This window comes from Diospyros lotus, chromosome 12 (assembly GCF_014633365.1).
Source record: "Diospyros lotus cultivar Yz01 chromosome 12, ASM1463336v1, whole genome shotgun sequence".
NCBI lineage: Eukaryota > Viridiplantae > Streptophyta > Magnoliopsida > Ericales > Ebenaceae > Diospyros > Diospyros lotus.
Genome location: NC_068349.1, coordinates 758,470 through 786,405, shown reverse-complemented (window position 1 = coordinate 786,405; position 27,936 = coordinate 758,470). Strand labels below are relative to the sequence as shown.

The window sequence follows — 27,936 nt, the reverse complement described above, 5'->3', positions numbered from 1 at the left end:
AATTATTTTGACCGTTTTTTCCCAAAACACGGTGTAAAATGGAAAATGAGAAAAACAACTCCTTTTTCCTTCTTAGGCACTGAGACATTGACCGAACTCCTCTTCCAGACTCCATCTACGTTGTTTCTCATTTCCTAAAACTCTTAATTCAGACTCGTCCCATACCTTAAACACCTAAAACAACCTTGCAAACTCGTATCTCTCATCTTTCTCCTCTTCTCTCTCCAAAACGCCCAAATCTCACTAACATAGAAACACAACACCATCATTGCTGTTGACTGTATCCGCCACTGCCACTGCAACCATCGTTGTCGACTGCGCAAGGCCTGTTGACCATCCCCCGTCGCTCTCCTTACATTGCATCCAACATCGCCCCTCTTCTGTTTGATTGTCGAACAACCAACCATCGCCCACTGTCGTTACCCGACAATCTCAGTCACCACCCACTGTCGTCACCTGACAACCCAGCCATCACTCACCGCCATTGACCGATAACCCAGCCCCTGTTGCTGTTCAAATCATAGCCTCCTTTTGATCAATCCTCATCTTCCTTATGGCTCCTCATCTTGTGTGTTTTCGTCCTTTTGTTATCGTTACATATTTGAATATTGAATTAATATAATTTTTTTTATTAATTTTTTATTTTAATACTAAATTTATTCTGACTCGTAATTTTTTATTTTACTTCCTTTTGCATTTGAATACTAAATTTGATTTTTCATTTCATTTTTTAAATTTATAATTTATTAATAATTATTTACAATTTACTTAAAATCAAATTTATATTATAAAATAAAAATTGCAAAACAAATGTGTTTTTTAATTTTTTATTTTAAAAAATAATTTTTTAGAATGATAAAAATAGAGCGTTTTTAAAAATTTTAAAATAAATATTTAAAAAATAAAATTAAAACTAAAATACGATGAGAAAATCATCTAACTTTTCAGTTATCTTTGCCATGACACAATATTCAACTCCAATAGAAGGGTAAAGAAGGAAATGTCTGTTGCTTCTTTCGCCAAGTGAGAGGCACACTTGTTAAAAATGTGATGAATACTATGGCTGACTTTCGGATGGTTGACATGTTCTCCAAATGCTTTGACGGTGAGTTTATTATTTTTTGGATAAAAAATCTTATTACCTAGAGCATTTTGTAGATATTTTGGGTGTAAAAGGTAAAATTCCTCACTTTAAGCGCCTCGTACACTGCTCCATGCACATAGGAAGGATTAATCACGGTACACAGCAGTCCCCAAAATAAAAGGCACAATGCATAGTACTCACAAGAGGATAAAATTTTTATACTGCGACTGTCATGACTCAAATCTGCATTATCGGGTATAATTTTTTACCCTATAAACCATCCATACGACGCCTGTGGAGGCACATTTTGTAGATATCTAATCACATGTTGAGTCAGGTCCATGTGCTGCTTTTCCAAGTGAAAGAAATGGAAAAGGGAATGGCTCAAATAGATTTTGAGTTTTCAAATAATATTCTTGTAAAGGTAATTAATTATGGATAATGTTAATTATTAATTTTATAATAATCATTAGGTACAATAAATATATTTTCTTGGTAAGTAAAGTATATTTATTATATATATTATTTTTAATTATAAAATACATCTTTTAATTGATGAAATATTATCAAATATGATACATTTACCATCAATTAATGTGAGTGATTTATAGTTAAGAAATAAGATATCAATGAATGTCTGTTACACCTTAACTATTGCTTTTAATAAATTAAATAACGTTACCTATTATTTAGAATAAAATAATTATACTTTATATATAAATATAAATATAGTTGGATCATATAAACAATAAATAATTTATGGTTAATGCTAACAAAAATAGTTTAAGCAGCAATAAATTCATCTTATTTTAACATCTAAATAATTATATTACCTGATGAAAAATAGATAGTGGTTTGAATCATTTAATCAATCAATAAGATTATTTAAATTTTAAAAATAAAATGTAATAAATATATTTTATCTAAAAATAATATATATTTATGGATTGTGTATATATATAAGGAAATGGGTAAGGTTAAATAAAAATAAATAAATTTTATTTTGTATTTTTATATGTTATTTTTAACATTTAAATGGTTTTATTAATTTACTAAATAATTTAAAATATGATATGCTTATTATTAATTAATAATTATTATTTTTAAGATAATAATTAAGCCATACAAATAAAATCTGGGCTGTGCGCCTGCATTGCACGTGCATCCTACCTGTCAAAATCGGCCATCAATTGGCACCTCTCGATCTCGCGGCCCCTCAAAATTTTCCGTCTCCAAGCAACGCCACCAAACCAATAGAAATAAAATTCCCTTTCTCTCTGGGGTTGAAGTTGAACCGATCGCTCTTCCCTTCCCTCCCCTCACTACTGCCCAAATCAAAGCCGATTCAGGAAGACCTTGCGGGTAGATGGAACAACCAGACGGCATTGATGCGGAGCAAATTTACGATGACTTCCTTTGTTGCATCTGCCTGTAATTTCTTTCCCCCCTTCGAGAAACTTGATATTTTTGTTTATCATATGTCCGTGGATGTAGTTCTGACATGTGTTGAATGATTTGATTAGTTGATTTTAACTCCTCCGTTTCCAGTTGATAGATTCCTGGCTCAGGGCTTTGATTATTCGAACTCGTCGTACGGCTTTTCTGAATCTCAGGAAGCCGGAATTTTTGGAGTTGCGGAGGATCAAGTTCCGCACGCGAAAGCAAATGGCCCGCTTAATTATGATTCTTAATTGTGTTGGACGTTATACTGCCTCGCTTAGTTGCTTATATTTTGCCTAATGTTTTAGAAACTGGCCTTATGTTATGGGCAATTGTTCTTTTGATGTGCTGTAGTGTAGGTGTATGGGGCTAGCTAGTCCTAGGGATTTCCCCTTTGCTGTGACTGGTAAATTGTTATTCTGGACTGGCAATGGAGGTTTCAGATCGCAGGGTATTAAAGAAGACCATGGAAAACCAGCAAAGGATGGTTATATGCCCGCGGGAAGCCTTTGATTTGTTCCGGAGAGGGGTGGGGTATTGGAAGAGAAGTATGAAAAAAAAAAATTGAAGGAAAGAGAAGGAATGTAGAGCTTGTTAATCTCTCCTACATTAACAAGGGAGGAATATAAAAGAGTATAATTTAATCTCAATTTGTTTGTATAGAGAATGAAAACGAAGATAATGGTAAAGTTATAAAAACACAATGATAATTGTACCCTTTGTATGTGAAATAAATACATCTTTAAATTTATAGGGTACAAAATGTTATGACTTTAATTACGATATATTGTGGTTTACTAACTAGCTGTAAAAAAATGAATTTAGTTTCTTGGTTATTTAAATATACATTAGTCATTTTAAAAAATGTTAGTAGTTGTCTCTGTTACTCGGTAGTTGCTTAATTGCCCACAAGCTTAAATTATGTTTCATTTGTTGGTGAATAACCTTCTCAAGGCGGACCTTTGTTTTTATTGCAGGGATCTTCTCTATAAACCAGTTGCTCTGGGTAAGCTGTTTCAACAGAGACGTGAATATGTATGTAGATATTACTGCTGTTGACTAATTATTCCCCCTCTTTTATTTCATTACAGCTTGTGGACATGTATGCTGCTTCTGGTGTGTCAATAGATCCATGAGTGGTCTACACGAGTCTCATTGTCCAATTTGTCGGCATCCATATCATCATTTTCCCACTATTTGTGAGATGCTTCACTTCTTGCTATTGAAGATGTATCCAGTTGCGTACAAGAGAAGGGAAAATCAAATCCTGGGTGAAGCTTGTAGTTCAATTTTTATTTTTCATCTTGTGCCACTTATCTTGATTGGATAAAAGTTACAAATATATGATTTCAAATATTTTTTCCTTTTGCATGTTCAGAAGAGGAAAAGGAGATTGGCTTCTTCTCACCAGAGTTGGATGATCTTCTTGGTGCACCACTTGCTAACAAAGAATTGGATCATCTGGACAATCAGGCACAATCATTCACCAAAAGTACTTGGGACAATTTGTCTGCACATCCTTCTATTAATAGGAACGGTGATCCTTATGCAAATATGGGGCAGTCAGAACGTGCCCCAGTTGTTCAAGATAATGGATCATGTACAATTGAACTTAAAGAAAAGAGAATGCCACAGAGAAATTGCAATGGGACTTGGAATCAAGTTTCTGTTGATGATGTACTGTGTCCTGCTTGCAAGCAACTGCTTTTTAGGCCTGTGGTTCTTAATTGTGGACATGGTAAGTTTTGGATGCACATTGAGCTTTTTGAAGTTCCTTGTGGTGCTCAAAAATTTGTTCAGTATTTTATTTAACATGTATATACTGCTTTGTCTGTGAGTTACAGTATTTTGTGAAGCTTGCATCATCCCATCAGACGAGACAATTAGATGTCATGTTTGTCAAAACATGGATCCAAGTGGTTTTCTAAAAGTTGTTCTGCAACTTGATCATTTACTAGAGGAAAAGTTTCCAATGGAACATGCAGCAAGGAAAGCCACAGTTCAGCTCAGGCAAATACCGTTCCCATGTGATACTCTGTCTACATGTTAGTCTCAACTGTTGATGTCTTTGTCCTGCTGCAGTAATTTCACTTTATAACTACTTGTTTCCATTTTCATTTATATCATCCACTTAGAATTCTCCTAGCTATTTTGCTTTTGGATATACCTTATCTGAATTTGGTCAAACTGCCAGCTTACCAATTCTAGATCTTGAGGTCGCATTTTATGGTAGTGCACCTATAACTTAAGAAGTAAAATTCCTTTTTATATAGAAAGGAGAATGCTCTTCCACATTAACAAATACTTGTCTGGAAATAACCTAAGGGGGAAAAATGAAAAAAAAAAAAAAAAAAAAACAAAAAATACTCTTGAAGAACATCAAGTAGGCATATGTTTTGGCACTAAAATTTTCTGCTAAAACGATTCTTATTGGATGGGTTTCTGTCCTTTTTCAGTTATCTAGATTCGGTGACTAATACAATTGGTTTTGTCGCCTTATATAATTTCTCTAAAATGTAATTTCTTTGAAAGGTACTTGTTGGTTAATTAGATTTCTTGTCTTAGAGGCATGGCCACCTCTGTTTGTCTCCTGCTGATTTTTTGGGTTCTTTACATCCTGATAGATAGACAGATTTGCCTTCTGAATTTTCTTTGAGCATATGGTAAGATGTGCCTTTCAAAAGCCTAAATCCTGTAAGTACCCCCAAGAACCCTCGGAGGATGGTTGTCTCCATTTGTTTCCTGGCCCCTCTTAATTAATTTTATTCACCTTGCTTTTCGAAAAATCTTCTAAACTGAATGACACTCAAACAATATATCAGTATATTACTACATCAAATATTGAAATCATGAGATGATACTGAACATATTTAATCAACTAATGACATTAAAGTATTGGTTGAAGCCAATAAGTTTCAGCTTTCAACCCGGCATTGTGACAATTGGACATTATAATACGGCATTGAATTGCACATCGCATACCACGCTGGAGGACTTTATAATATGGCTTCTTTTGCTGTGCTAAATCTTGATACAAAAAGAAGACAACGAAGTGTGTTGTGCCAATTTTTTAATGCACACGATTTCCTCTTTTCTTTATATGTATATTTGCTTTTACCCTTAACGTTATCCATTCTCAATTTCTGCCATCAGGTTCTAAAAAAGCTTGTAAAGAAAAAGGTTTTTTACATTGGTTGGGCGATCATGGCTCAAAGGTTCATATTGGAGCTGGTTGTGATTATTGTGGGGTAAATTCCTGTTCTACCATTTTTCTGTCTTTTTTATTTTTGGGTTTGGGGGAGGGGGGGGGGGGGGGGGGGGGGGGGTTGTTGGAGCATGATCTTATTAGCAGCAGCCTACTGTCATGAGTTGCTTTATTAATATTTTTGCTATTTTTACTTTGCAACTTTTGATTGATAGAGAGAGGAGCAAAGATGGTACATGGGAACATCATTTTAGAGGGATAAAATACTGTAAAAGAAGAGACAAGATGACTCTTTGATGCGGTCACCAATCAAGACTCGACCCAAGGTCGACCGGACCAAAACGAAATAGTAGCGAAACAATATTTTAATACTTCATATGTTTTAGGATGTTAATTTTATTTCATGTTTGTTAAGGTTTTATTTCTATTAGGATTCTAGTTGGATTTTATTTACAAGTATTAGATGGATTAACCAAATTCTATAAATATACCTAAAAGGTTGGGGTTGTAATTAGTTTTATTATTCAATAAATTCCAGCAAACCAGTTCGGTTTTTTCTAGCAAGTAGCTTCGGTTCTTGCGCCTAGTTGAGAGTTCAGTTTTGGTCGTTGAAGTTTGTTCTCTCAAGATACTTGAAACTTATTGTTTCAAGGGTTTCTTTGTGTGTTTTTTTTACACACCCGCTACACATTGCGTCAGGTAGTATCAAAGCAATTAACCAACCAATCAGATGACCAATCTTGAAGGTAACGGTAACAACCAGTCTTGTGATAGTGATCATGGGTTGTCCACGGTTTGGAAAGCAATCGAAGTACAACGAGAAGTCGGGAAGTAACTCGTACCATCTAGCAGCAATTGGAGCAAATCAACAACCAATTGGGCGCCTTACTATGAGTTGATGATGATAGGAGCCTGAATAATGGAGTGAATCAAGCCGAAGCGGGAAGACCATTCATTAATCATGTTCTTGTTAATCCTAGAAGACGAGTGATTGAAGATATCGATAAAGAGGATGATCTTGGTCGAGCAATAGTTAACCCTAGTGGTAGAGGGGTTAGGAGGAATGCGTATCAGCACAACCATTGGGGCAATGATGAGTATAAACTAAATCTTGATATTCCTACTTTTAGTAGAGACCTTGATATTGAGGGGTTATTGGATTAGATCACTGAGGTTGACCGATTTTTCGAATATATGGAGATCCTAGATGAATGACAAGTAAAGTTAGTGGCTTACAGATTGAATGGTGGTGCATTTGTTTGGTGGGAGAGATTGAGAGAGACGAGATTCAAGGAAAGTCGATAGCCAATTCAGACATGGAGACGAATAAAGCAGTTGTTAAGAGATAGGTTTTTACCCCTAACTATAAACAATACATGTTTGAAGCTTATCAAAGATGTGCACAGGGAATGAGGAGTGTAAGTGAATATACCTCCAAGTTTTTGAGATTGGCGGAGAGAAACCAATTATCAGAAAGTGACAATCAACAAGCAGCTCGTTATTTGAATGGATTGAAGACTGCTATTCGTGATAAAATTAGGGTTCAGATGGTTCTGAGTGTGCAACAAGCAAGGAACTTAGCTTTAAAAGATTGACTTAATGTTGAGTGAGAGAGCCCGTAATGACAATTATCGCCGGTATAGTAGGAATGAAAATAAACAAGCAGCTTTTGATAGAGACAAGTTGTTTCAGGGAGCGCAACCCTCCAATCCACCTCATACAGTTAATCCTAATAAGGCTACAATGGGGGGAAATATTCAAGGTACTACTTCTAATTTTCCCAAATCCCCTAATCCTTATGCAAAGCCTATTCTTTTAAAGTGTTTCAAGTGCAATGAGGTTAGGCATCAATCTAGTGATTGCCCAAGGAGGAAAACAATTAACATTGTAGAAAGGGATGAGGAAGATGTTGCTAAAGTGGAAGTATATTGCGGGCCTAATGGGGATGATGATAAAAAAGAGTATGGACATGGCAAGTATACCTGTGTAGTGAGGAAGTTAATGCTATTTCAAAAGAATGAAGATACTACTCAACGTCATAAGCTTTTTTGCATGAGGTATACGATGAAAGGAAAAATCTTTGAGTTGATTATTGATAGTGGAAGTCAAGAGAACATCATAGGAAGAGACGTGGTGACAAAGATATAGTTAACTCTTGAAAAACATTCAAGCCCTTACATGATTGAATGGATCAAAGAAGTTGGTGGCATACATGTGGATGAACGCTGCAGGGTGCCTTTCTCTAATGGTAAGTACTCTGACGAAGTTTATTGTAATATTGTTGATATGGATGCTTGTCATATTTTATTTGGGAGGCCTTGGCAATTATGTGGATGCTAAGCACTCAGGTAGAAAGAACACATATCGGCTTGAGAAAGGGGGTGTGCATTATACTTTGTTACCCATAGTGGAAAAGAACCAAACCAAAGCTTCTAAAGTGGAGGGGCGAAATTTTCTTACCATTACACATAAGCACACTGAGTTTGTGAGGGAGTGTAGGGATACCTAAGAGGTTCACTGGTTGGTTGTTGAGGGGGAGAGCGTGAGTGAGCCACTGAAGGTGAATCAAATTCTAGTAGAGGTGCAAGGATTGTTGGAGGAATTTCACGATGTGGTTCCTGAAGAGTTGCCTAATGAGCTACCTCTATGAGGGATATTCAACACCACATTGACTTGATTCCTGATGCTAGCTTGCCTAATCTACCACACTACAGGATGAGTCTTAGGGAGAATGAGATTTTGCGTGAGTAGGTAGAGGAATTGTTGAAAAAAGGGCACATTCAGACTAGCATAAGTCCATGTGCAGTGCCAACATTATTGATACTAAAGAAAGGAGTTGGAGGATGTGTATTGACAACAGAGCCATCAACAAGATTGCTATTGGGTACAAGTTTCCAATTTCTAGGCTTGATGACATGCTTGATTAACTTGATGGGGTTGTGGTTTTTACCAAAATTGATCTCAGAAGTGGTTATCAACAAATCAAAATTCGACTTGGAGATGAGTGGAAGACAACTTTCAAGACGAGAGATGGGTTGTTTGAGTGGTTAGTCATGCCCTTTCGACTAACCAATACACCGAGCACTTTCATGAGACTAATGAATCATGTGCTATGTTATTTTATTGGTAAATTCGTTGTGGTGTATTTTGATGATATTTTGATATACGGTAAGTCTATTGATGAGCATGTAGGGCATATTCGAGAGGTGTTGAGGGAAAACAAACCTTATGCTAATTTGAAGAAGTGTACTTTTATGAGTGAGAGGGCATAAAGGTAGATGAAGAAAAAATGCGAGCTATTAGAGAGTGGTCAACCCCTAAAAATGTCACGAATATGAGGAGTTTCCATGGGTTAGCAACTTTTAATAGGCGATGTATCAAATACTTTAGTAGTATTGTGGCTCCAATTACTAAGTGTTTAAAGAAAGGGAAGTTCCACTGGGGTGAATAACAAGAGTTTTGCCTTTATAAAAGAGAAGTTATGTACCACTCATGTCTTAGCTTTGCCAAGATTTGACAAATTGTTTGAGGTTGAGTGTGATGCAAGTGGATTGGGTATAGGTGTTGTATTGTCCCAAGAGAAGAGATTAATTGCATTTTTCAGTGAGAAGTTGTGTGAAGTCAGAAGAAAGTGGTCTACTTATGTTAAGGAGTTTTATGCAGTAGTGAGGGCTCTTAAAATTAGGGTTGACAATTTTTGACACGACACGGAGTTAAGCGGGTTAGGGTTGGGGCTAATCGGGTCCGGGTCATAAACGGCTCAACTCGCTTATGACACAGTTATTTTCGTGTCTTAGGTGGGTTAACCCGTCTAACCCGTTTAGGCACGTAATGATCCGTTTAATTAAACGGGTTAACGAGTTGACCTGAACATGTTTATTTAGAACATTTTATTTTATTGTTGGATGATTTTATTTTATTTTTTTGTTGGGATGATTATATTTTATTTTCTTCTTGGATAACTGTATTTTATTTTGCATGTTAGATGACTTTTATTATGTGTTGATTGTTGAGGATATTTCTATTTTAACAGGTTAAACGTGTTTTATTCGTGTTAACGTGTTGTGTTGTGTCGTGTGTGATTGATCTGTTTAACTTGTTTGTTAAACGGATTATGCGTGTCATGTCGTATAACCCGTTTAATAAACATGTCCGTGTTAGGGTTGAGGGTTTTGACACGATTAGTTAATTGTGTCGTGTTCGTGTTTATCATAATCGTGTTATACGTGTGTCTCGACACGACATGATTATGACCCACCAACCCATTTTGCCACCCCTACTTAAAAATATGGGAACATTAGTTGATTGTCAAAGAGTTTGTTCTTTACGTAGATCACCAAGCTCTTAAGTACTTGAGTAGCCAAAGGCAACTGATGAGTGATATGCATGCTAGATGGTATGCTTTTGTTGATAAATTTTCATATAAAATTGTGCATGAGTCATGACAGCATAATCAAGTGGCAGACACTTTGAGTAGGCATGTAGATTTGATCAAGACCCTTAGTGTTGAGATTGTTGGGTTTAAGTGCTTGAAAGAATTATATGCGATAGACGATTTCAAGCACGTGTGGGAACAATGCATATCTCAATAACTGTTAGGAGATTTCTATGTGCATAATGGGTTTCTCATGAAGGGAAATCAGCTATGCATCCCTTGCACATCCCTTCGTGAGAAAATTATTCGGGATTTGTATGGTGGTGGCTTAGTAGGGCATCTTGGCAGGAACAAGACTATTGAAGCTATTATTGGTTAAGAGCAAGGAGAGATGTTTCTATTATTGCGGCCAGGTGTTATGTATGTCAAACAGCTAAGGGGCAATCTTCTAATACTGGTCTCTACATGCCATTGCCTGTTCCCAATGCTATTTGGGAAGATTTGTCTATGGACTTTGTGTTGGCTCTACCGCGAACCCAACAAGATATGGATTCTGTTTTTGTAGTGGTTGACAGGTTTTCCATGATGACGCACTTTCTTCCATGCAAGAAGACGGAAGATGCAGTAGTTACAACCAAAGTGTTTTTCAGGGAGGTCGTTAAACTACATGGAGTCCCTAAAACTATTACTTCGGATCATGATACAAGGTTTTTGAGTCATTTTTGGATTACCTTGTGGAGGATGTTTGATTCATCTTTGAATTTTAACAGCACCGCACATCCCCAGACTGATGGACAGACAGAAGTGGTGAATCTTATCTTAGAAAATTTGATTCGCAGTGTTTGCAATGACAAGCCAAGACAATGAGACCTAGTCATAGCTCAAGCGGAATTTTCCCACAAAAACGTCGTGCATAGCTCAACACAGCGTTGTTAAAGGTGCGCCTAGGCTCAAGGCGCACCTTGGGCGCCTGAAAGCATTCCAGGCGGGCACAGACCTACAAGATGCGCCTCAGCCCAAGGTATGTTAGGCTAAGGCGCGCCTTGGGCTTTTTAATTGTTTTTTCATGGTTTTTATTTGACCATTTTTTACTTTATTTAATTTTTTATTGTTTAGGGTTTAAATTTATTGGTTCAACTACAAATTTGATAATAAATAAAAATGCTACTACTTCAGATGCTCTAATTGAATTTGAACTAGATGAAGATAGATAAGGAGAATTGAACAAATTCAAGGCATGCAATAACAAAATGTAACATTAATTCACCAAAACAGCACCCCCATACTTGCAACCATCTTTCTTAGGCTTCTATATATCATCTATGATCTCCAAATGCAAGAAGTGGACAAAAAGGGAAAAAGAAAATTATATTTTCATAAGCTCAAGTTAAATAGTGGCTTTTCCTTAGTTTCCCATCTTCTTTGATTGTGTTTCATTTATTTCAACAATGTTTTGTTAAAATTGTTCAAGTCTCCATTTTCTTTAAGATTATATAATTTTAGTAATAAAAACTCAAATTATACTCAATATCTAATGATCAACATTCTATTGGCGTGATCAATATTTATAGACACCACAGAGGCTAAGTTTTCATTATACAAAGAAAGATACAAATTCAAGTTAGTATATTACCTACCAAAAAAATGTAAGAAACTATCATCACACTTCTAAACCATAGAAATCATCCAACAGGAAGAGTAGATGATATGGAAAAAGATATTAGAGATGATGCTTTTAATGATGAAAATATAGAAATGTTTGATTTTGATGATGATGATGATTTTTAGATAATTTAAAATGCATAATTAGTTAATCTTGATTAAGATTTAAGACCTATAATTTTTTTTAAGATTTAATTTAAGTTGACTTAAAGATTTTTAGATTACATCTTTTGGCATTTTGTATTGTTCTTTTTATTAGTATATGTTGAATTTTTTAATTTCCTTGATAACATACTTGTAAATATGTTATTAGGAGTTAGGTCTTATTCTATACTTTATTTTTCAACTAAGATATATATTTTTCTTTTTTTTTTAGTAAGCATGTGCCTAGTTACATTAGGCGCGCGCCTGGCCTTGCGCCTTACGCCTCAGGCTCCAACATTCGTTTGCGCCTTAGTGTGCCTTGAGCCTTTGATAACACTGGCTCAACATGAAGATCACCATTTTCCATTGTATACATGAAAGTTTCTAATCATGCATTGAATTTTGTAAAGTTGTCAAAGGCACCAGGTTTCAGTGTTGCAGCTAGTGACTTAGGCAAGCAAGTTCAAGCGGTTCAAAAAGGTGTCAAGCAAAAGTTGCACAAGGTGAATAAGAAGTACAAGGGTACTTACGCCTAACTGAGAGTCCAGCTTTAGTTGTTGAAGTTTGTTATCTCAAGAGTACTTGAAACTTATTATTTCTAGGGTTTTTTTGTGTGTTTTCTTTATATACGCGCTACACGTTGCGTCACTTTTAATGTGCACAACACGTGGGTTATCTAACTACTATAGATAGACTAATAGCTTAAAGCTCTTCCCACTTTTTTCATCATCTCTATATTCATTTATTATATGAGCTAGTTCTTCTATAATGCATAAAATTCTAAACCAGTAGCTGTGGCTCAGAACCTCCTCGTTATTGCAACTTTTTAGGGCTCCAAATCTTCTCCCCCCCCCCCCCCCCCCAAAAAAAAAAAAAAAAAAAAAAACTAAACACATCCTAAAACAAGGTTTCTGTACTATTCCTTACTTTTCTGGTAATCGTTTTGTTTAGGACAGGTAATCTAACCTAGGCCATTCTTTTTAAATAAAGTTTATATAATTTTGGGTTAAGGAGTATGTCATCCAACATATTGCTACTCCTATAGAACTCTGATTTTGTTTGCATAATCATTATCAGTGCATCAAGCACTTTCTGGACGCAATCATATCTCTGTCACAAAGTGGCTTGACTTGATATGTTAGTCTTCTGGACGCAATCATATCAAGCCTTAGTCCCACTTGGTGATACATGTCAGCTAATGCCCATGCGTAGGTTTAATTTCCTCAATTTCTGGAAATGCCATAGAAGGTTAGCCCTTTACTTGAACAACCTGTCCTATCATCCGTGTTTTAACTTGCTTACAATTTTAAGACAAAGCTTCATGAGAGAGTACAAAAATAATGATTGTTGATGCTCAAGTGCCTTGTAATCTCTTAATAAATGGTTATGTAACACAATGGATACTTAAATTCGAGAATGGTAGCAAATGCCAATTTTAAACTTGGTTGAGATGCCTTAAACTTTCTCTCGTCTGATAAATTTTTTTGCTTTGATATGTAAATTTTCACATAGGGCTTTGTTTAAAGTACTGAGGCATGTGTTCCTACTTTTCTGACAAATACTTGGCAATGTAAATGGTTGGAATTTCATGATGCCATGCATACCTAGTCATTACATTCTTTGTTTTTTTCTGGATTGCGGTAATGCTGGAATTATCTTGCAGATGTATCCGATAATTGGGGATAGGTACAAATGCAAGGATTGCAAGGAAGCAGTAGGCTTTGACCTTTGTGGAGATTGTTACAATACTAAGTCAAAGCGTCCAGGTCGGTTTAATCAACGGCATACGCCAGACCACAGGTTTGAGATTGTGAAGTCAAGTGCTATACGCAATATATTGTTGGGACTGCTGAGGGGACAACTAGAAGGAGGTGGATCTACCCCTGCAATTCTCTCTGATGATACTTCCGAAAATCCAGAAGATCAAGAAAACCACGATACTGAGAATGGTGAAATTGTTTTACTGGCTCCTCGAGTTTCCAATGATGCTGTGGAGCATAAAGATGATGATGACACACAGCCACTGCATGATACTCAACATTGACCATCTGTTGCTGGACTGAATGAAAGAGAAAAAGGTCAGGAGGAGGGCCATTTTCGATCAATGCTCATAGTCCTGCAGTCTCCTGTTGCAGGGTCGTAAGGCACTTTCCATGCATTCTTCGCCGATAGCAGTATGAATGAGCCTGGACCCAGAGTTAATTTTCCCATGTTTGGATATCAGAAACTGGTTTCTTCTCACAGCGACATTCAGCTGCAACTGCTTGTGACTTGTAAGTATGCTTCGTGTGTATATCTGTAATCATACTCAGGATGTATGGCCATAGTGTTTCCTATAAATTCTCGAATAGCTTTGAAAGTTACCTTCTGTTGCTATTTCATGAGAGAAACATTCTCCTTGGCGCAATAAAAACCTCCTCATTCTGTGAGGGGTTTGGTTGAGTAACGCAACTAGTGTCTAGTAACACTTCCCATCATCAGCTCACTCTCTGTTCATCATAGCAGTAGAACACCCATCTTTTCTGTGTGCTATCTATTTACGTTGTTGCACATTGTACCTCTCCAATATTAAGCCTAAGGTGGTTCCTCGTGAGCAAGATTCAACTTAGGGAAAAAAGCTGTTGGCTGTCTCTAGTAGACGAGACTCTTCATTTTGTGAAAGCCAAGGGAGGCTCACCTTTTTAAGCGGCCATGGTTTTGCTAATCGAAGAGGTTTTCACAACTTGAACTCGACCGTCCAACAATACTAATTAGGCTAACCCATGAAGGTATTTTGCTACTTTTTTGGGCCTGATAGGATAGCCACCTAAATTTATGATACTAAGAAGTTTTCGAAATGTAGATTACAAGATACAGGTGTTAAAAATCCCAATATCACCACATATGATAGTAGTCTTGTGAGAGTGGTCTCTTCAGGGATTGTCTTTGTCCGCTTATAACATTTTTTCCCAAATTATCTTAAATAACCTGTAGCTTTATTGGGGCTTCTACCTCTTGAGTTCCTACGTCTTTGATCTATATTTAATTTTTTTTTTTTTTGTGTGCTTTTGTTTCTTTTTGGAGTATGTTCTAGCCATGCATGTTTACATTTTTTTTTTTTTTTTTTGTGTTATGAATTTTTCAGTTAAAAAAAAATATAATGTGTCGCCCAATTGTTTTAGTCCCTTTATAAGGACAAATAAGTTGGATAAAATGTTTGAATGATTTTGAATTCTTTCTTTTAAACGGGTAGCTATATTCAAATTGGTTGCTTAAATTATGTATTTTTTTTTTGTAATTTCTTTTGCATAAAGAGAAATTTTATTTGCAGTCATAAAATTGTTCTCCACAGTCGTTTCCTTTCAAAATTCATTAATATTTTCTAAACTTTCTATTTTACCCTCAATAACCTTACAGTCACACTCATCTCTCTCTCTCCTTGAATATATACATGAATACACACACAAACACTTCTCTGTATTTATATACATTCACTCACACACGCCTATATATATATATAGACCGCGGCTATGGCAGCTACTGCAGACCATGGTCGTCGCCATCTTTCGCGACTGCGATGCCGCCATCGTCGCCGAGGAATAGAGGCTCAGGGGTTCTCCCGACGATGATGGCAATATCGCGGTCGTTGTCAGCCACGAAAGATGGCCATGACCATGGCAATTGCCGTCGACCATGGCCGTGATCTATATATATATATGTGTGTTTGTGTTCATGTATATATGTGTGTATCTTCGAGAAGGGAGATGGGTGTGAGAGAGAGATAGATGGGTGTGGCTACGAGGTTATTGAGGGTAAAATAGAAAGTTTAGAAAATATTAGTGAATTTTGGTGGGAAGCCATTGTGAAGAGTAATTTTATGGTTGCGAATAAAATTTTTCTTAAGATTATCATTTTTATGCTATTTTTCGCCTTCTGTACCCTCAATTTTAAGAAATGAGACAGATTTTGTCTAAGGACAATAAATCAAAGCTAGCATCTAATATTATAAATTTTAGCTTATCATGGACCACCCGTGTCCATGGGGGCAAATTACCTGTAGGTAGTGCTTATGATTTTAATGGGCAACGGGCTCCGCAGTGACATAAATGTATCTCAGCTTACGGCTCTGCTACTCAAATCACTGCCTCTGTAATGAATTGCCCCTCATCCTTGTACGGACTTCATCCTCTCTCGGCGTTTCTCCTTTACCATGTACTACTCTTATATAAACATTTAATTATAATAATTTAAGTAATATTTATGCATTAATATGTATGTTATAATTAAATATTTTAAATAATATTTGTGGCATTTTTTATTTGGATATATTTGTAGAGAAATCATTTTTTTAAATTTTATTAATATTAGGCACGGATTGAATTATTATTATTATTGTCTTTGGTAATTATATAAATAACCTAAGAAATAAAACAATAGAAATATATTTGTTTATAAACTTCGCAAATAAAAGAATGAGATATTTAGAAGTCCATTACACCCGACCGGGCCCGGTCCGGCCCAAAATATTCATGGCGGCAGAGGAGGCTATAGTACTGGGCTAGAGGGGCGGCCAGCATATTTATTGTGTTTATAAAAAGGGTATTTATTTATTGGCTTAAAGAAGGGTTTCCTATGAAAGGGTCGGTGCTTTGGCGGGAAACTTTGGGGGCAGAGAAAAGATTCCTTAATCCTATGATGATTGATGTACGGGTGGGGTCGTCTGTAGCTGAGGCCTTCGTTTTATAAAGTAAAAAAATAAATTTCTCTTGAGGACCATCCGATGGGAAGTTTTGATTTGTCTAATCTATGATAGATGTGAGAGGCTATGATTTATAAAAAGAGACAGATACTCTGGCCAAAAATTGCTTGTTGGAGTGGAGACTTATCCATTTAAATTATGTGAATTGCCCAAACTATAATAATTGTGGTTTTATTATAATTTTACTAAAATATTATATCAGAATAATTAAATAGTTGAGTTGATGGTTAATGACTGTGTGTGTGATGTCCAGTAGGGTTTAAATTTTTTTTTTTTGGTTTTAATTAATTATACAAAAATAAAAATGACCTTAATAAGAGCCCACTTAAAAAGGAGAGTAATAATACGACTTAAATAAATAAATAAATGAAAATATTATTTATTATATTAAGTGTATTTTATTTTTAGATAAGGTGTATTTATTAAATTTTATTTTAATTTTTATATTATCTTATTTTATTAATTAATAATAAATATATTATATTTTAAGATATTTAATTAATTAACTAAAATTAAAAATGTAATAATACAATAAATATACTTTTTCTAAAAAATAAAATACATTTATTATAATTTTAATTATTATTTTAAAATATCCGGAAATGAATTGTAAAATGGGAAGAAGAGAAAATGGAAAGCTCAAAGCTGTCACTGTTGTTAAAATGTTCCCTTTTCCCCAACCCTAATCTCTCTGTCCCCGCACCAGTCCTCTCTCTCTCTCTCTCCATGGATTCGAAGGTTAGTTTCAGTAGGCTTGAGTGAAGGCAGAGTTTTCCAGGAGAGGAACATGGGCAAGTACTTGAGAAAGGCTAAGATTGCAGGCGACGTGGCGCTGATGGAGGTGATTTCGCAGTCTTCTATCGGAGTTCGGACGAGAGCCAAGACACTTGCTCTGCAGCGCCTTCAATCCGCCGCCGCACCGCCGCAGGCAAGCTCCGATTCGTCTTACCTTCAGCTTAGGAGTCGGAGGCTTCCGAAGGCTCCGCTGGACCAGAGGAGACAAGCTAGGGATTGTTGCGCGCAAAACCCTAACTCTCTACGACGGAGTGCAAACGCTTGCTCCCGGTCGGTCTCGATTAATGTGAAAGGGGATATCCGTGAACTTATAGAGAGGGGAGGAGAAGGCAATGGGACTCAAGGCATTGATGATGTTGAGCCTTCTTTTGGGGAGAACTATCTGGAGTTTGAAGGCAGAGAAAGGTTTAATTCCTTCCCTGAAATGTCTCCTCTTTTTTTATTGTCGATTCCATATCGGTGCACCTGTGTTCTTTCTTCGGTTGTTCAGAACAAGTGTGTAAGGGAAAGGATATTTTCAGGAAAAAGTAGCCAGTTTTGTTGAAAAATATTTGCTTCTTCGCCTTCTTTCGCATGCATTTTCTTCTTTTTGATTTGATTTATCTATTACAAATATTGGTTTTATCGGTTGAATTTTTATGTCTGTTGTGCACCTTTGCTAAAGAAATCTTTAAGTTAAGGAGAACCTTTTCATGTTCAAACCTGGAGAAAGGTTCTATTGATTACCCTTTTTCTTACTGGTCATGTGGGCGCCACTTCTCTCTTTCTCAACTCCCCTTCTCCCCCACCTGTTCCTTTCTTCTTTTTTATTGTTCGTTGTAGAGTGAAAGAAAAGTAATTATGTTGGGTCTAGAACTTCATGGATAGAACCATTTTACATTCTTCTGACCCAGTCACGTCGGGTGCTTCTTCCAGAAAACTATCCCCCCCCCCCCCCCCCCCCCATTTGCCAAGTTAGTTCTAATGTTTTGATTAGTTTTTTTCTTTTTTATTTTGTGGGTTTATTTTTGCAGCTTCAGATTGCAAAAGTCACTTTTGTTTTATTCCTCCTCTTTGTGATTTACTGAAGTTATTTTTTATATCTCTATCTCTCTTGTTTTCATCTTTAGTCTGCTTCTGCTCTCCTTGCCTTTATCATTTTAGCTTCTACTTGTTTTTATCTCGTCTTAAATTTCTGAAATTTGTTCGCTACCTTAACTTCTTCTGCCCTTTCAAGTTAAGTTACACGATGGGCATTGAACTTTTACTCAAATGGGGGAGGAAAAGTGGAAAACATATTCGAAAATGTCTTGCTTCTTTATTCTTCCTTGAAAAATGTTCTAACATCAGAAACAGCTGAACAAACTTATTTTAAGTTTCTAGTTTTCCTTCCCTGTTTGGGCATCTTGAATTGTTCAATTTGACATGTGACAAAAATTTGGTTAATGTTACATCTTGAAACAGGAGCACCAGGGAAAGCACACCTTGTAGTTTGATAAGGGAGTCAGACGCCTCTGCCCCTGGCTCTACTTCAAGGCAAACGATTTCAACTGCAGCAAATAGAAGAACTCAAAATCCCATGCAAGGAAACGTACCTACGACACAAGAGATAGAGGAGTTCTTCGCTTATGCAGAACAGCAACAACAGCAGCAAAGGCTTTTTACTGAGAAGTATGGTGTTTCTATTTCCTTGGTAGTTGGTTATTTTTCGTTAGTATTGCTGTCTATTAAATATGGAGGCCATTGAATTATCATACCCTTAATTTGCTACGTTTGCCTCAACTCATATGCGGGATTTCTTCCAGGTATAACTTCGATATCCGTCATGATTCGCCACTTCCAGGACGATACAAATGGGTGAGAGTAAATCAGTAATCAGGACTTTGTTTTGAGGTTCTTGGAGTTCTAATCAGCTGGATTAGTAGCAATGGTTCATTTCCACCGCCCATCTTATTCAAATGTAAAAAGAAACCTGAGCTGTGAAAGACGTGTAATCTAATGATCTGTAGGATAACAGAGCTTATGAATTACACACTAACCAGGGGGTAGATAATTAGGAAGGAAAAGAAAATACAAATATGGGTTTGGTTTTTTAGGCTCTTAATGCTTCACCAATGTAATCTGGTAGGAACTCATCAAATTATCAAATGCTTTCTTGTCTTCTTTTACTATTTGTATGTTCTGCTGTATTTGCACTGGTGGGGCTCCCTGATGGTAAAAACTTGTACTCCCCCGCATTTACTTTTTTTTGTCTCTCTCTCTATTTTGTTTCCGGCAAGTTATTTTCTCCTCTGGTGCTATGAAATACGTGGCCCGTGCTTTCTATTGAAGCCTTGATGGTGACTTTTCTAGGTGTGTATAATCTAGCTTAAGATTGTTTGCTGCAAAGTTTTGGTCTGAAGCTTTAGACTGTTGCTTTCTTGTGGTGATGCCAACTCTGTGGAACCATAACTTTGTCTTTCTCCCTTATAAACTGTTTCTACTAGCAAATTGTCAAGGCTATTGTACCCCTTGCTCCAATAGTTACAAAGAAAATATATTGGTTGTTGTACTAGCCCCCTGCTGTAAATGTAGTCAACTTGTGGTGCAATTTGTTAGTGACATTCTTTTTTTCTTTTTTTTTTTTCAAAAGTGGCATTGAGATTTATGGAAATTATTTAATGACTTGATTGGTTGTTGGACAAGGGGGGTAGGCTGTGTGAGCTGATGTTGTGGTGTGTAGCATTGGATTGTTGTGAAATATCCATGTTTTGTCAGTTGGCAATGCAGTTAGGGTCCAGTGGAAATGGGATCAGCTTGTATGTGCTTTTCCTCGGGCATATTGTTTGGTGGGTAGGGGTAGAAACCAAAGAGCCGTTGCTCTCTCAACAAGAAAATGAGATTTGCATGGTCTTGGGGAAACCTTGTGTTGTGTCTTCACATGGCTTGAGGGGGTGGGGGATTGTACTGGTCTCCCACACAGAATATGCTATGTGCCTTTGCGTTTCCACATTATTTTCAGGGAAGCAATTACTTTCATTTGTTTGATTCTGCAAAATTAAAATGAGATAGAAAATGACATGGTGCTTTTGCAGCTTTTGTTCTAATAAGACAGCGATGGGACGAGATTTTGGAAAATGGCAAAGAGTTGTACGCTCCCCCCCCCCCCCCCCCCCCCCCCCCTCTCTCTCTCTCTCTCTCTCTCTCTCTCTCTCTCTGTGGGGAGCATCTGCCCGCACGGTTGTGTTGCGCATACGTATAAATGTATATGCATGAACTAAATATATATTTTTACTTATATACTTTCATGTTTTTTTTATAATTATTTATTTTTTTTATTATTCTAATTATACTCTTACATTATATATTTTAGAATCAATTGTACACTTTAGCTAGAATGCTAGTGCGCTGAAATGTACAAATTACCTCTTATGTGATCATATTTTTCACAACTTCTTCCTTCATGGCTAGTGATGAGACAGATGCAGGTGGACGGCTACGACTGAAGACGCTGTTAGTCAAGGAAAACGAAGGTGTCACCGGTGGTAGAAGGTCTACCATTGGTGATGCCTTTGCCTTCCGCCTTTCTCAATTGATCGCCTATGCACCTTTTTCATCATAGTCGTCGACGTACACCTGTTTTGTCGTCAATCACTGAAGGATGAAGAACATGTGGTTGAGATGGTAGTCGCGTGTAAATTTAGGTATTTCAGGGTCTGCTTTTAAATGACGGGTAATTTATGACTATGTCCAATGTATGTATGTAACATAGATTGTCAAAAACTGGCCGCCTTCTCTGTACTGAATGTCAATTCTGGAGCCAATAGCGACTATTCTGCATGCTAATGAGAGCTGATTTGAGATTCTCACCTGCTTTTGCAGGCCGGCGGCCAGGCAGTCAAATCTCCCTGCGCACCGTCACGCGGTAAGCACTCGTTAGGTTATTCACGTGCATGTGCATTAGAGCATCTCCAATGTTGGACGCCAATTTGGTGTTCAACGGTAGATTACACCAAATATTTTAACATCATTTTAGTTTGTCTACACCAAATTAGTTAAAAAAAAAAATTTAAAGAATATTCTATAAATAAGTATTTAATAAATATTAATAGTATAATATAATTAAAAATAATTAGTCATATTTTATAAAAAAAATTAAAAATGATAGTCATAATTTTTTTAAATTTTTTTCAAAATATGTTATTCTAATTAATTTCTTTACTAAATTTTTAATTAATTATTTTTGCATAACTTTTATCAAATTAATTATTTATCCACCTAATTATTTATTCATCTCATTTTTTAAGTAATATTTTAAATCAAAGAAACTATTTTAAAATTTATTCAATATTATACTCATTTTATAGATTTTAATGAAATATTTTATGATAATCTAATTTATATTTTTAATTATTAATTAAAATATACAAATATAATAAAAGTGATAAAAGATACAGAAGGAATAAGTTATTTTAAAGTTATACAAAGAGGGGTAAAATTGAAAATAAAATGAAAAAGAAAATTTGGTATTGATGAATAGTATATCAAATTTAGTATTACACTATTCACTCAACACCAAATTTGATTATTGAAAATTGTGTCCAACACCATTTTGGTGTATTCATTAGAGAGACTTTTAGCGTCAATTTGCAATTTGCGTTGCAATTGGTGCTCCATTAGAGCTACTTTTAGACTTTTTACTCCTTGCTTACATCAATCGTATCAATGTTCACTCATATCCTTCTCTTTTTTTTTTTCAAATTTAAGATCTACATTAGATATATTTATGATAGTATTATATGCCTCTCTTTATATTAACACTTTTCTCTCTCTACTTCCATTAACACTTTGACCATCTTTTATCATGCAAGTGGTATATATTTTTCATTTAAGATCTAAATAAATGACAAAGGCAAATCAAATAAATTGACCGTATGATCTCTAATTTTGACAATTTGATTTGAATATTTTTTAAACTTTAAAATTTTTTCAATTGTTTTCAAAAGTTACCTACAACACTCTCCATTACTAAATTAACTGTACATTCTTTAATTTTGGGTCTTTGGTCTGAATTATCATTTCATTATTTATTTTGCACAAAATTAATCTTAGTTTTTTTGAGAAAAGTTTAAGATTTCGTTTGGCAAAAAATAAAAATTTGAAAATGTATTATTAATTTTTAAATAATAAAAATAATTATTTGAATCTAAAAAATTAATGGATTTTTAAGCTTTCTGAAAGTAATAGAAAAGGAACGAATGATAATAGGCCAATTAGTAGTGGAAAATATTTTCCAATTTTATAATTAAATATATTTTAACATTTTATATTTTTAAAAATTAATAGTAGTTCAATTTAAAATATATTTTTAATGTTTTTTAATTTATAATATAAAGCTGAAAAAGAAAAATTAAATTTGTTATTTCCTTGCTAAGGATTCAACCATTTAATAAGTATAAGAAAACAAATATTTTTTAAAGCTAAACAAAGCCCTAAATGTTTTCTGATACGCAAAGTTATGACATCAAAAACATCTTTGTAACAAATTAATATAATGTTGCGAAAATCTATTACTATTACTATTTTTAAAATTCACAAAACCAAATAGCTCTTAGATTTACAAGTCATCAAAATCCAAAATATACGTTTTTTGGAATTTAATTTTGAATAGAAAGGCATGCTTCTTTGTAAATAAACATATGCTTTATTTACCCAAAAATAAAAAGAAACCCAAAAGGCAAGCAGCATGGCTTGGGTTCATTTTATGTCTCACCATCCATGAGGTGACCTCAAGAGTGCCTCAAAGACCCATTCCATTTCCATCCCCAACAAAAGGAAAGGATTTAGAATCCAAACCAAATTTTCAGCTTCAACAACCAAGTAAAATAGATCTCCAAGGACCCCATCCAGTGGATACAAGAAGCTTAAAACTATTTAAGCAAGTTCCATGTACTTTCATTTCATCACTAAAATGGCTTTAGCTATCCAAGTCTAAGGAAGCCATCATTACTGTTGTTTATGACTTCTCACGCCTGAAAATTATACTGTAACGCATCAATTGTATCAAATTATCAAAATCTGGTTTGCATACAGTACCTGAAGCAGCTAGAATCGTAATTTTAGCACCTCACAGGGATTGAAAGGTCAAATATGAACATTTAGGGTGTCAATAGTAGGTCCCCAAACATTCACCCCAGAAGCCAAGTTGCAAGCTGCCCTCTCCATCTTTAAGGCGAATGTTGGTAAGCGAGAAACAGAACTCCTAAATAGAACTAAACACAGCACAACACCACATCAGTACCAGCACAAAACAGAAAATGCACAAAAAGTGATTAGCCGACCATGGGAGAACTAGAGAGTAAAAGACCTGTGCTCATTCATTCTCACTCACTTCTTAAGTTGTGTTTTGAAGAGGGCACTGCAAATTTGGCTTCTGCTTTGTCTCTGACATTTCCACTTCATACCCACTCGTATCAGGACACTTCTCATTCTCAGCCGTCATCTGTCTAAGTTTTGCCAACTGTATGGCGCGCAACTCATATCTGATAATAAAAAAAGTCGCAGAGATGCAAAGCAAGAAAGAGTTTATAATTCTTAAAAGGTAAGATGGGGGGGGGGGGGGGGGGGGGGGGTCTACAAATTGCAACCATTTTGCATCAATTTTTAGCCTGAAAAGGTTATCGGGGGATAAGGGAAACACCAAGCATGTGCGATGTATCTCTCAAGTACTCTATTAGAGATATCTACCCTAGGATTGAGATAGTTCAATCAAACTGCTCTATTTGGAAAGAAAGGGAGGGAAATCAAGAGATTGGGTGATGAGCCATCCACTCATCAGTTACTACATTAATTTCAAGAATATCTACAAGAAATCCTTGCCACATTTATGTCTTAATGGGCCAGCCATGATGAATCATTGTTCAAATACAGGCACCTACTTAAGACTTTCGTCTTATTAATCAAGTACAATAACGCCCACTGCACAGTCCAGGAAAGGTGTGCTTAAATTCATAGTCTAGGCAAGGTGGTCTAGTGCAAGAAATTGAGAGGGGGTCATTTCTGTAGGCAACCTAAGCCTTGCTTTGGAAGGAGGTTATTTTCATAACTCAAACTTATGACCTTCTAGTTATAGAAATACCAACAAACCCAATCACTAAAATTACTTTTAACAAATAAAAGATGCTTAAATACTCCCACGAATAGGATCATCTTTTCTCCTCTTTAAAGAACTAAATGCTGGATAGAGGGAAGATGCTAGTGCAAGGCCCATGGAAAAAGTTAAAACATGTATCTTTTTGAACCAGAAACAATTGAAAATCATTTAAACTTACTCAGCAATATAATTTTTGACAAGTGTAAAGTATATTCTCCAGAACATCCATTCCTTGAGATGACGAGGGCACAGCTTAAACCTAAGTTGTGACATTTCCTGAAATGAAGAATAAAATCATATTAGATCTATCACTTCTATTAGAAGGAACAAACTAATAAAAGAAAAAAAAAAAAAGGCAAATGAACTGGAAAAGTGGAAATTAAACTCTTTGAAGCTAATGATTGAACCACGACACAGTAAGATAGTCAAAGAGGCCTAAAGAATATAAAATCATATATATGTGCAAATAAATACATACACAGTGAGAGGAGGAGGGAGAGGGAGGGTTAATTAAAAACGAGAGGAACTCTCTTTCCTTCAATTAGTTAAGTTCTTCCTGAAGATTACAGATGTTTAAGTTAAAGCTATTTACTTTTTATTGGCAGTGAATTCTTTTACTCTCTCAACATTGCTGGTAGGTCCTAAATCACTACTCCTAAGGAAAGAAATGGAAGAAGGTTTGATCACTGGTACCTCTTTTCTTTATTCAATGACAGAGCATAGCTGCATTGGTGACATTTCTAGTAATGTTAGTAAATACATGTAGTTCTCTTTCTGAAACCACATCCACAGACTATTGTGCAAATTGCCTAGTAATTCTTACTGAGAAAACTGGCTATTATCATCAACAATACCTATAATGCTAAAACTTCAATCATCAATTAATGAAATCAAGTTTGCCTATGTTAACTATATTGTTGTGCTTGCAATACATATCCATCTGGAAAACTTTTAAATGGGCTTCAGCAATGCTGAAACACATCTATTTAGCACCACCTGCCACTAACAGTCACTAGATTTTCAGTGGGAACGATCACATCTTTTTAATGCTTAGCCATAAACATAGAAAATCTAACAGAGCTTACTAATACTAACAGGCCATGCAACAACACGGCTTCATGATTCTTCTCCCAAATTAATTTGCGCAGCTCAAAACATTCTTTCCCCCAACTAAACTTAGTTTTAAATTTCATTGCCAATCAAACATTATTTGCACAAAACCCACAATTCACAACCAAAAAACACATTCAAGATTAACCCCCAAAAAGGAAAATTAAAGACAACCTTTGATTTGGATAGCACAAGAGTAGCATGCCGTTCTTGCCATTCAGACAGATCCTTCCGAACATTCCCAGCACTGGCCCCAGTCTCTTCGCCACAATCACCTCTCTCTTCATCTGCACCCAATCATATGTGCATAAGCACGAGTAACAAACACATAAAATATGAAGGAAATCTTGAATAATTGAAGAGACCAGGAACGGGAAAGTTTTTGAAGGTGTCGATAGCGAATGTCTTAATGAAATCGATTAACGGCTCCGTGATTCCAAACATTGTTTCTTCTTCTTCTTCTTCTTGTTCCTGGCGTTGGGCGTCACCGTCGGACGGCCTAGTCGTCGTCTTCTTGGGTCTTGAAAGACTGCGTCGAAACCGCGAGTACAAATCCATGGCTTCAAATCTCTTTCCTCTTCACATATCGCCGTCTTTATCTGCGAAAATTTTCACTTCAGCTGGACATCGTGCGAATGGTGGAACTGGAAGTAAACCCAATTCAACTCGGATTTGCTCCGATTGCAATTTGATGTCAAATTGCCACAATTTCACCTGTGTCAGTTTGGGGTAACGAAACAATTTTACTAGGGTTTGTTCAGAGATGATGAAACCGTGAACTGATCGTTGTGGGTCAATCACCCGATAATTAATTTTTCCCCCAAATTTAAATTTATAATCACTTTTATTTAATTTTAATCTTATCTTAATTATTAAATTTTAATTTTTATTATAATTCAGTTCATTATTTTAATTTTTTATTAAGTTGTATTAACAACTATTAATGCGATATACATTAATTAAATAGAATTAAATAAAAACATCAAAAGAGTAATTTAATTGTAATGAAAAACAAAACTCTAGTCACTGTGTGATGATAAAAATTAAAATTTAATAATTAATTTATTATTTTTAATTCATAAATTTAAAATAAAAATATTAATTATCTGCCTATTATAATTTAAATTATTAGTGCATGGAAACATTGAAACCGCATCGTTTTAAGATTTTCAAAACATGTTTTACTTTGAAATGCTAAAAAATATTTAAAAAAGGGTCTTTGAATTATTTTCATAATTTTAAATACATTTTAGGCCATTTTACAATAAATGTTAAAAATATTCCACCAGATGGAAGCAATTCTCTTTTATCCAACTGACCATGAGACAAAAATAAGTTATATTTATATTTATTTGAATTAACGAATGAATTTATGTTTATATTTGATTAAATAATTTTTATATTAAAATTTTTATTTATAAAAATATCTTTATATTTTATTTTTTATTATTTTCAAAATTTCTGTTTATCTTTTCGTATCATATTTTGATGTGGCATCAACTGAAATTACTAGAATGCCCTTACGCTCTGATAGTCTCACCTGCCACGCGGACCACCTGAGAGACCGACACGTGGCAAGTCAACACTCCGGAGCGGAGCCCGGGAAATCCGGGCCGAACCGCAAGACCCGTTCCAGCTTGACCGGGATTCTCGGGGGTCGTGCCCGCTCATCTCGGGTACCCCAAAACGGTTTCGCCTATAAAAGACAAGGACTCTTGCCAGGTATAGACAAGCTCTACAGCTCTCTCATTTACTACTACTTACATTTATTCTACTAATTTGAGCGTCGGAGTCCACCCCGGGGGACCCTAGCCCCGCCACTCCATTGTCTTGCAGGTCTTATCACCGAGGTCCGACATTGCCAAGTCCGGGGTCCGATTCCCGAGGTCCATTCGTAGAGGTGGCACGTGGTGGTCGGTCCCAAAAAACCATCATCATTTGGCGCCCACCGTGGGGCCGACGTCCAAACTCGCTAGCCTCTTCATTCCCTACCTCACGCTTCGGACTTCAACTCCTCACCTCGGACCTCGGTCTTTCCACGAGTGTCAAACAACTTTCACTCCTAGCTATAACTAATTACATGGCTCCCCGAAGAGACGTGACACGTAGCCAGGTCAGAGCCAATCTAGAGGCCCCGCAGCAAGGGGAAAATTCACCACCTCCAGCCAATCCAATGCCGGAGGACCGATTCACCAGGTTGGAAAACCAGGTCCAACAGCTAACTGAGTTGCTGACTGGTTATCTACACCAGGCTGAACAACATCGTTCGCAG

At 35.9% G+C, this 27,936-nt stretch overlaps 3 protein-coding genes across 4 annotated transcripts; 2 read left to right on the top strand and 1 right to left on the bottom strand.

Annotated features, from left to right (window-relative positions):
* Nucleotides 1-2,294: 2,294 nt before the first annotated feature.
* Nucleotides 2,295-14,356, top strand: LOC127786725 (E3 ubiquitin-protein ligase PRT1). Its single transcript, XM_052314344.1, has 7 exons — nucleotides 2,295-2,515; nucleotides 3,502-3,530; nucleotides 3,616-3,795; nucleotides 3,903-4,262; nucleotides 4,369-4,569; nucleotides 5,678-5,772; nucleotides 13,574-14,356. The coding sequence occupies exons 1-7, from the start codon at nucleotides 2,451-2,453 to the stop codon at nucleotides 13,952-13,954; spliced, it is 1,311 nt and encodes a 436-aa protein (XP_052170304.1). The 5' UTR covers nucleotides 2,295-2,450; the 3' UTR covers nucleotides 13,955-14,356.
* Nucleotides 14,357-17,289: 2,933 nt separating this feature from the next.
* LOC127787266 (cyclin-dependent kinase inhibitor 5-like) lies at nucleotides 17,290-19,599 on the top strand. The gene is made up of 3 exons (XM_052315228.1): nucleotides 17,290-17,848; nucleotides 18,887-19,093; nucleotides 19,228-19,599. Exons 1-3 carry the CDS (start codon nucleotides 17,436-17,438, stop codon nucleotides 19,295-19,297), a joined length of 690 nt encoding a protein of 229 aa, XP_052171188.1. The 5' UTR covers nucleotides 17,290-17,435; the 3' UTR covers nucleotides 19,298-19,599.
* A 3,835-nt stretch (nucleotides 19,600-23,434) lies between these two features.
* Nucleotides 23,435-26,451, bottom strand: LOC127787267 (uncharacterized). 2 transcript variants are annotated; one of them, XM_052315230.1, is made up of 5 exons: nucleotides 26,030-26,451; nucleotides 25,839-25,951; nucleotides 24,733-24,830; nucleotides 23,769-23,943; nucleotides 23,435-23,673 (listed from the first exon to the last, which is right to left on the bottom strand). In XM_052315230.1, the coding sequence occupies exons 1-4, from the start codon at nucleotides 26,220-26,222 to the stop codon at nucleotides 23,796-23,798; spliced, it is 552 nt and encodes a 183-aa protein (XP_052171190.1). In that variant the 5' UTR covers nucleotides 26,223-26,451; the 3' UTR covers nucleotides 23,435-23,673; nucleotides 23,769-23,795. The 2 variants fall into 2 exon arrangements, with proteins under 2 accessions (XP_052171190.1, XP_052171189.1); XM_052315229.1 differs by having other exon boundaries at nucleotides 23,793-23,943.
* Between the last annotated feature and the right edge of the window lie 1,485 nt (nucleotides 26,452-27,936).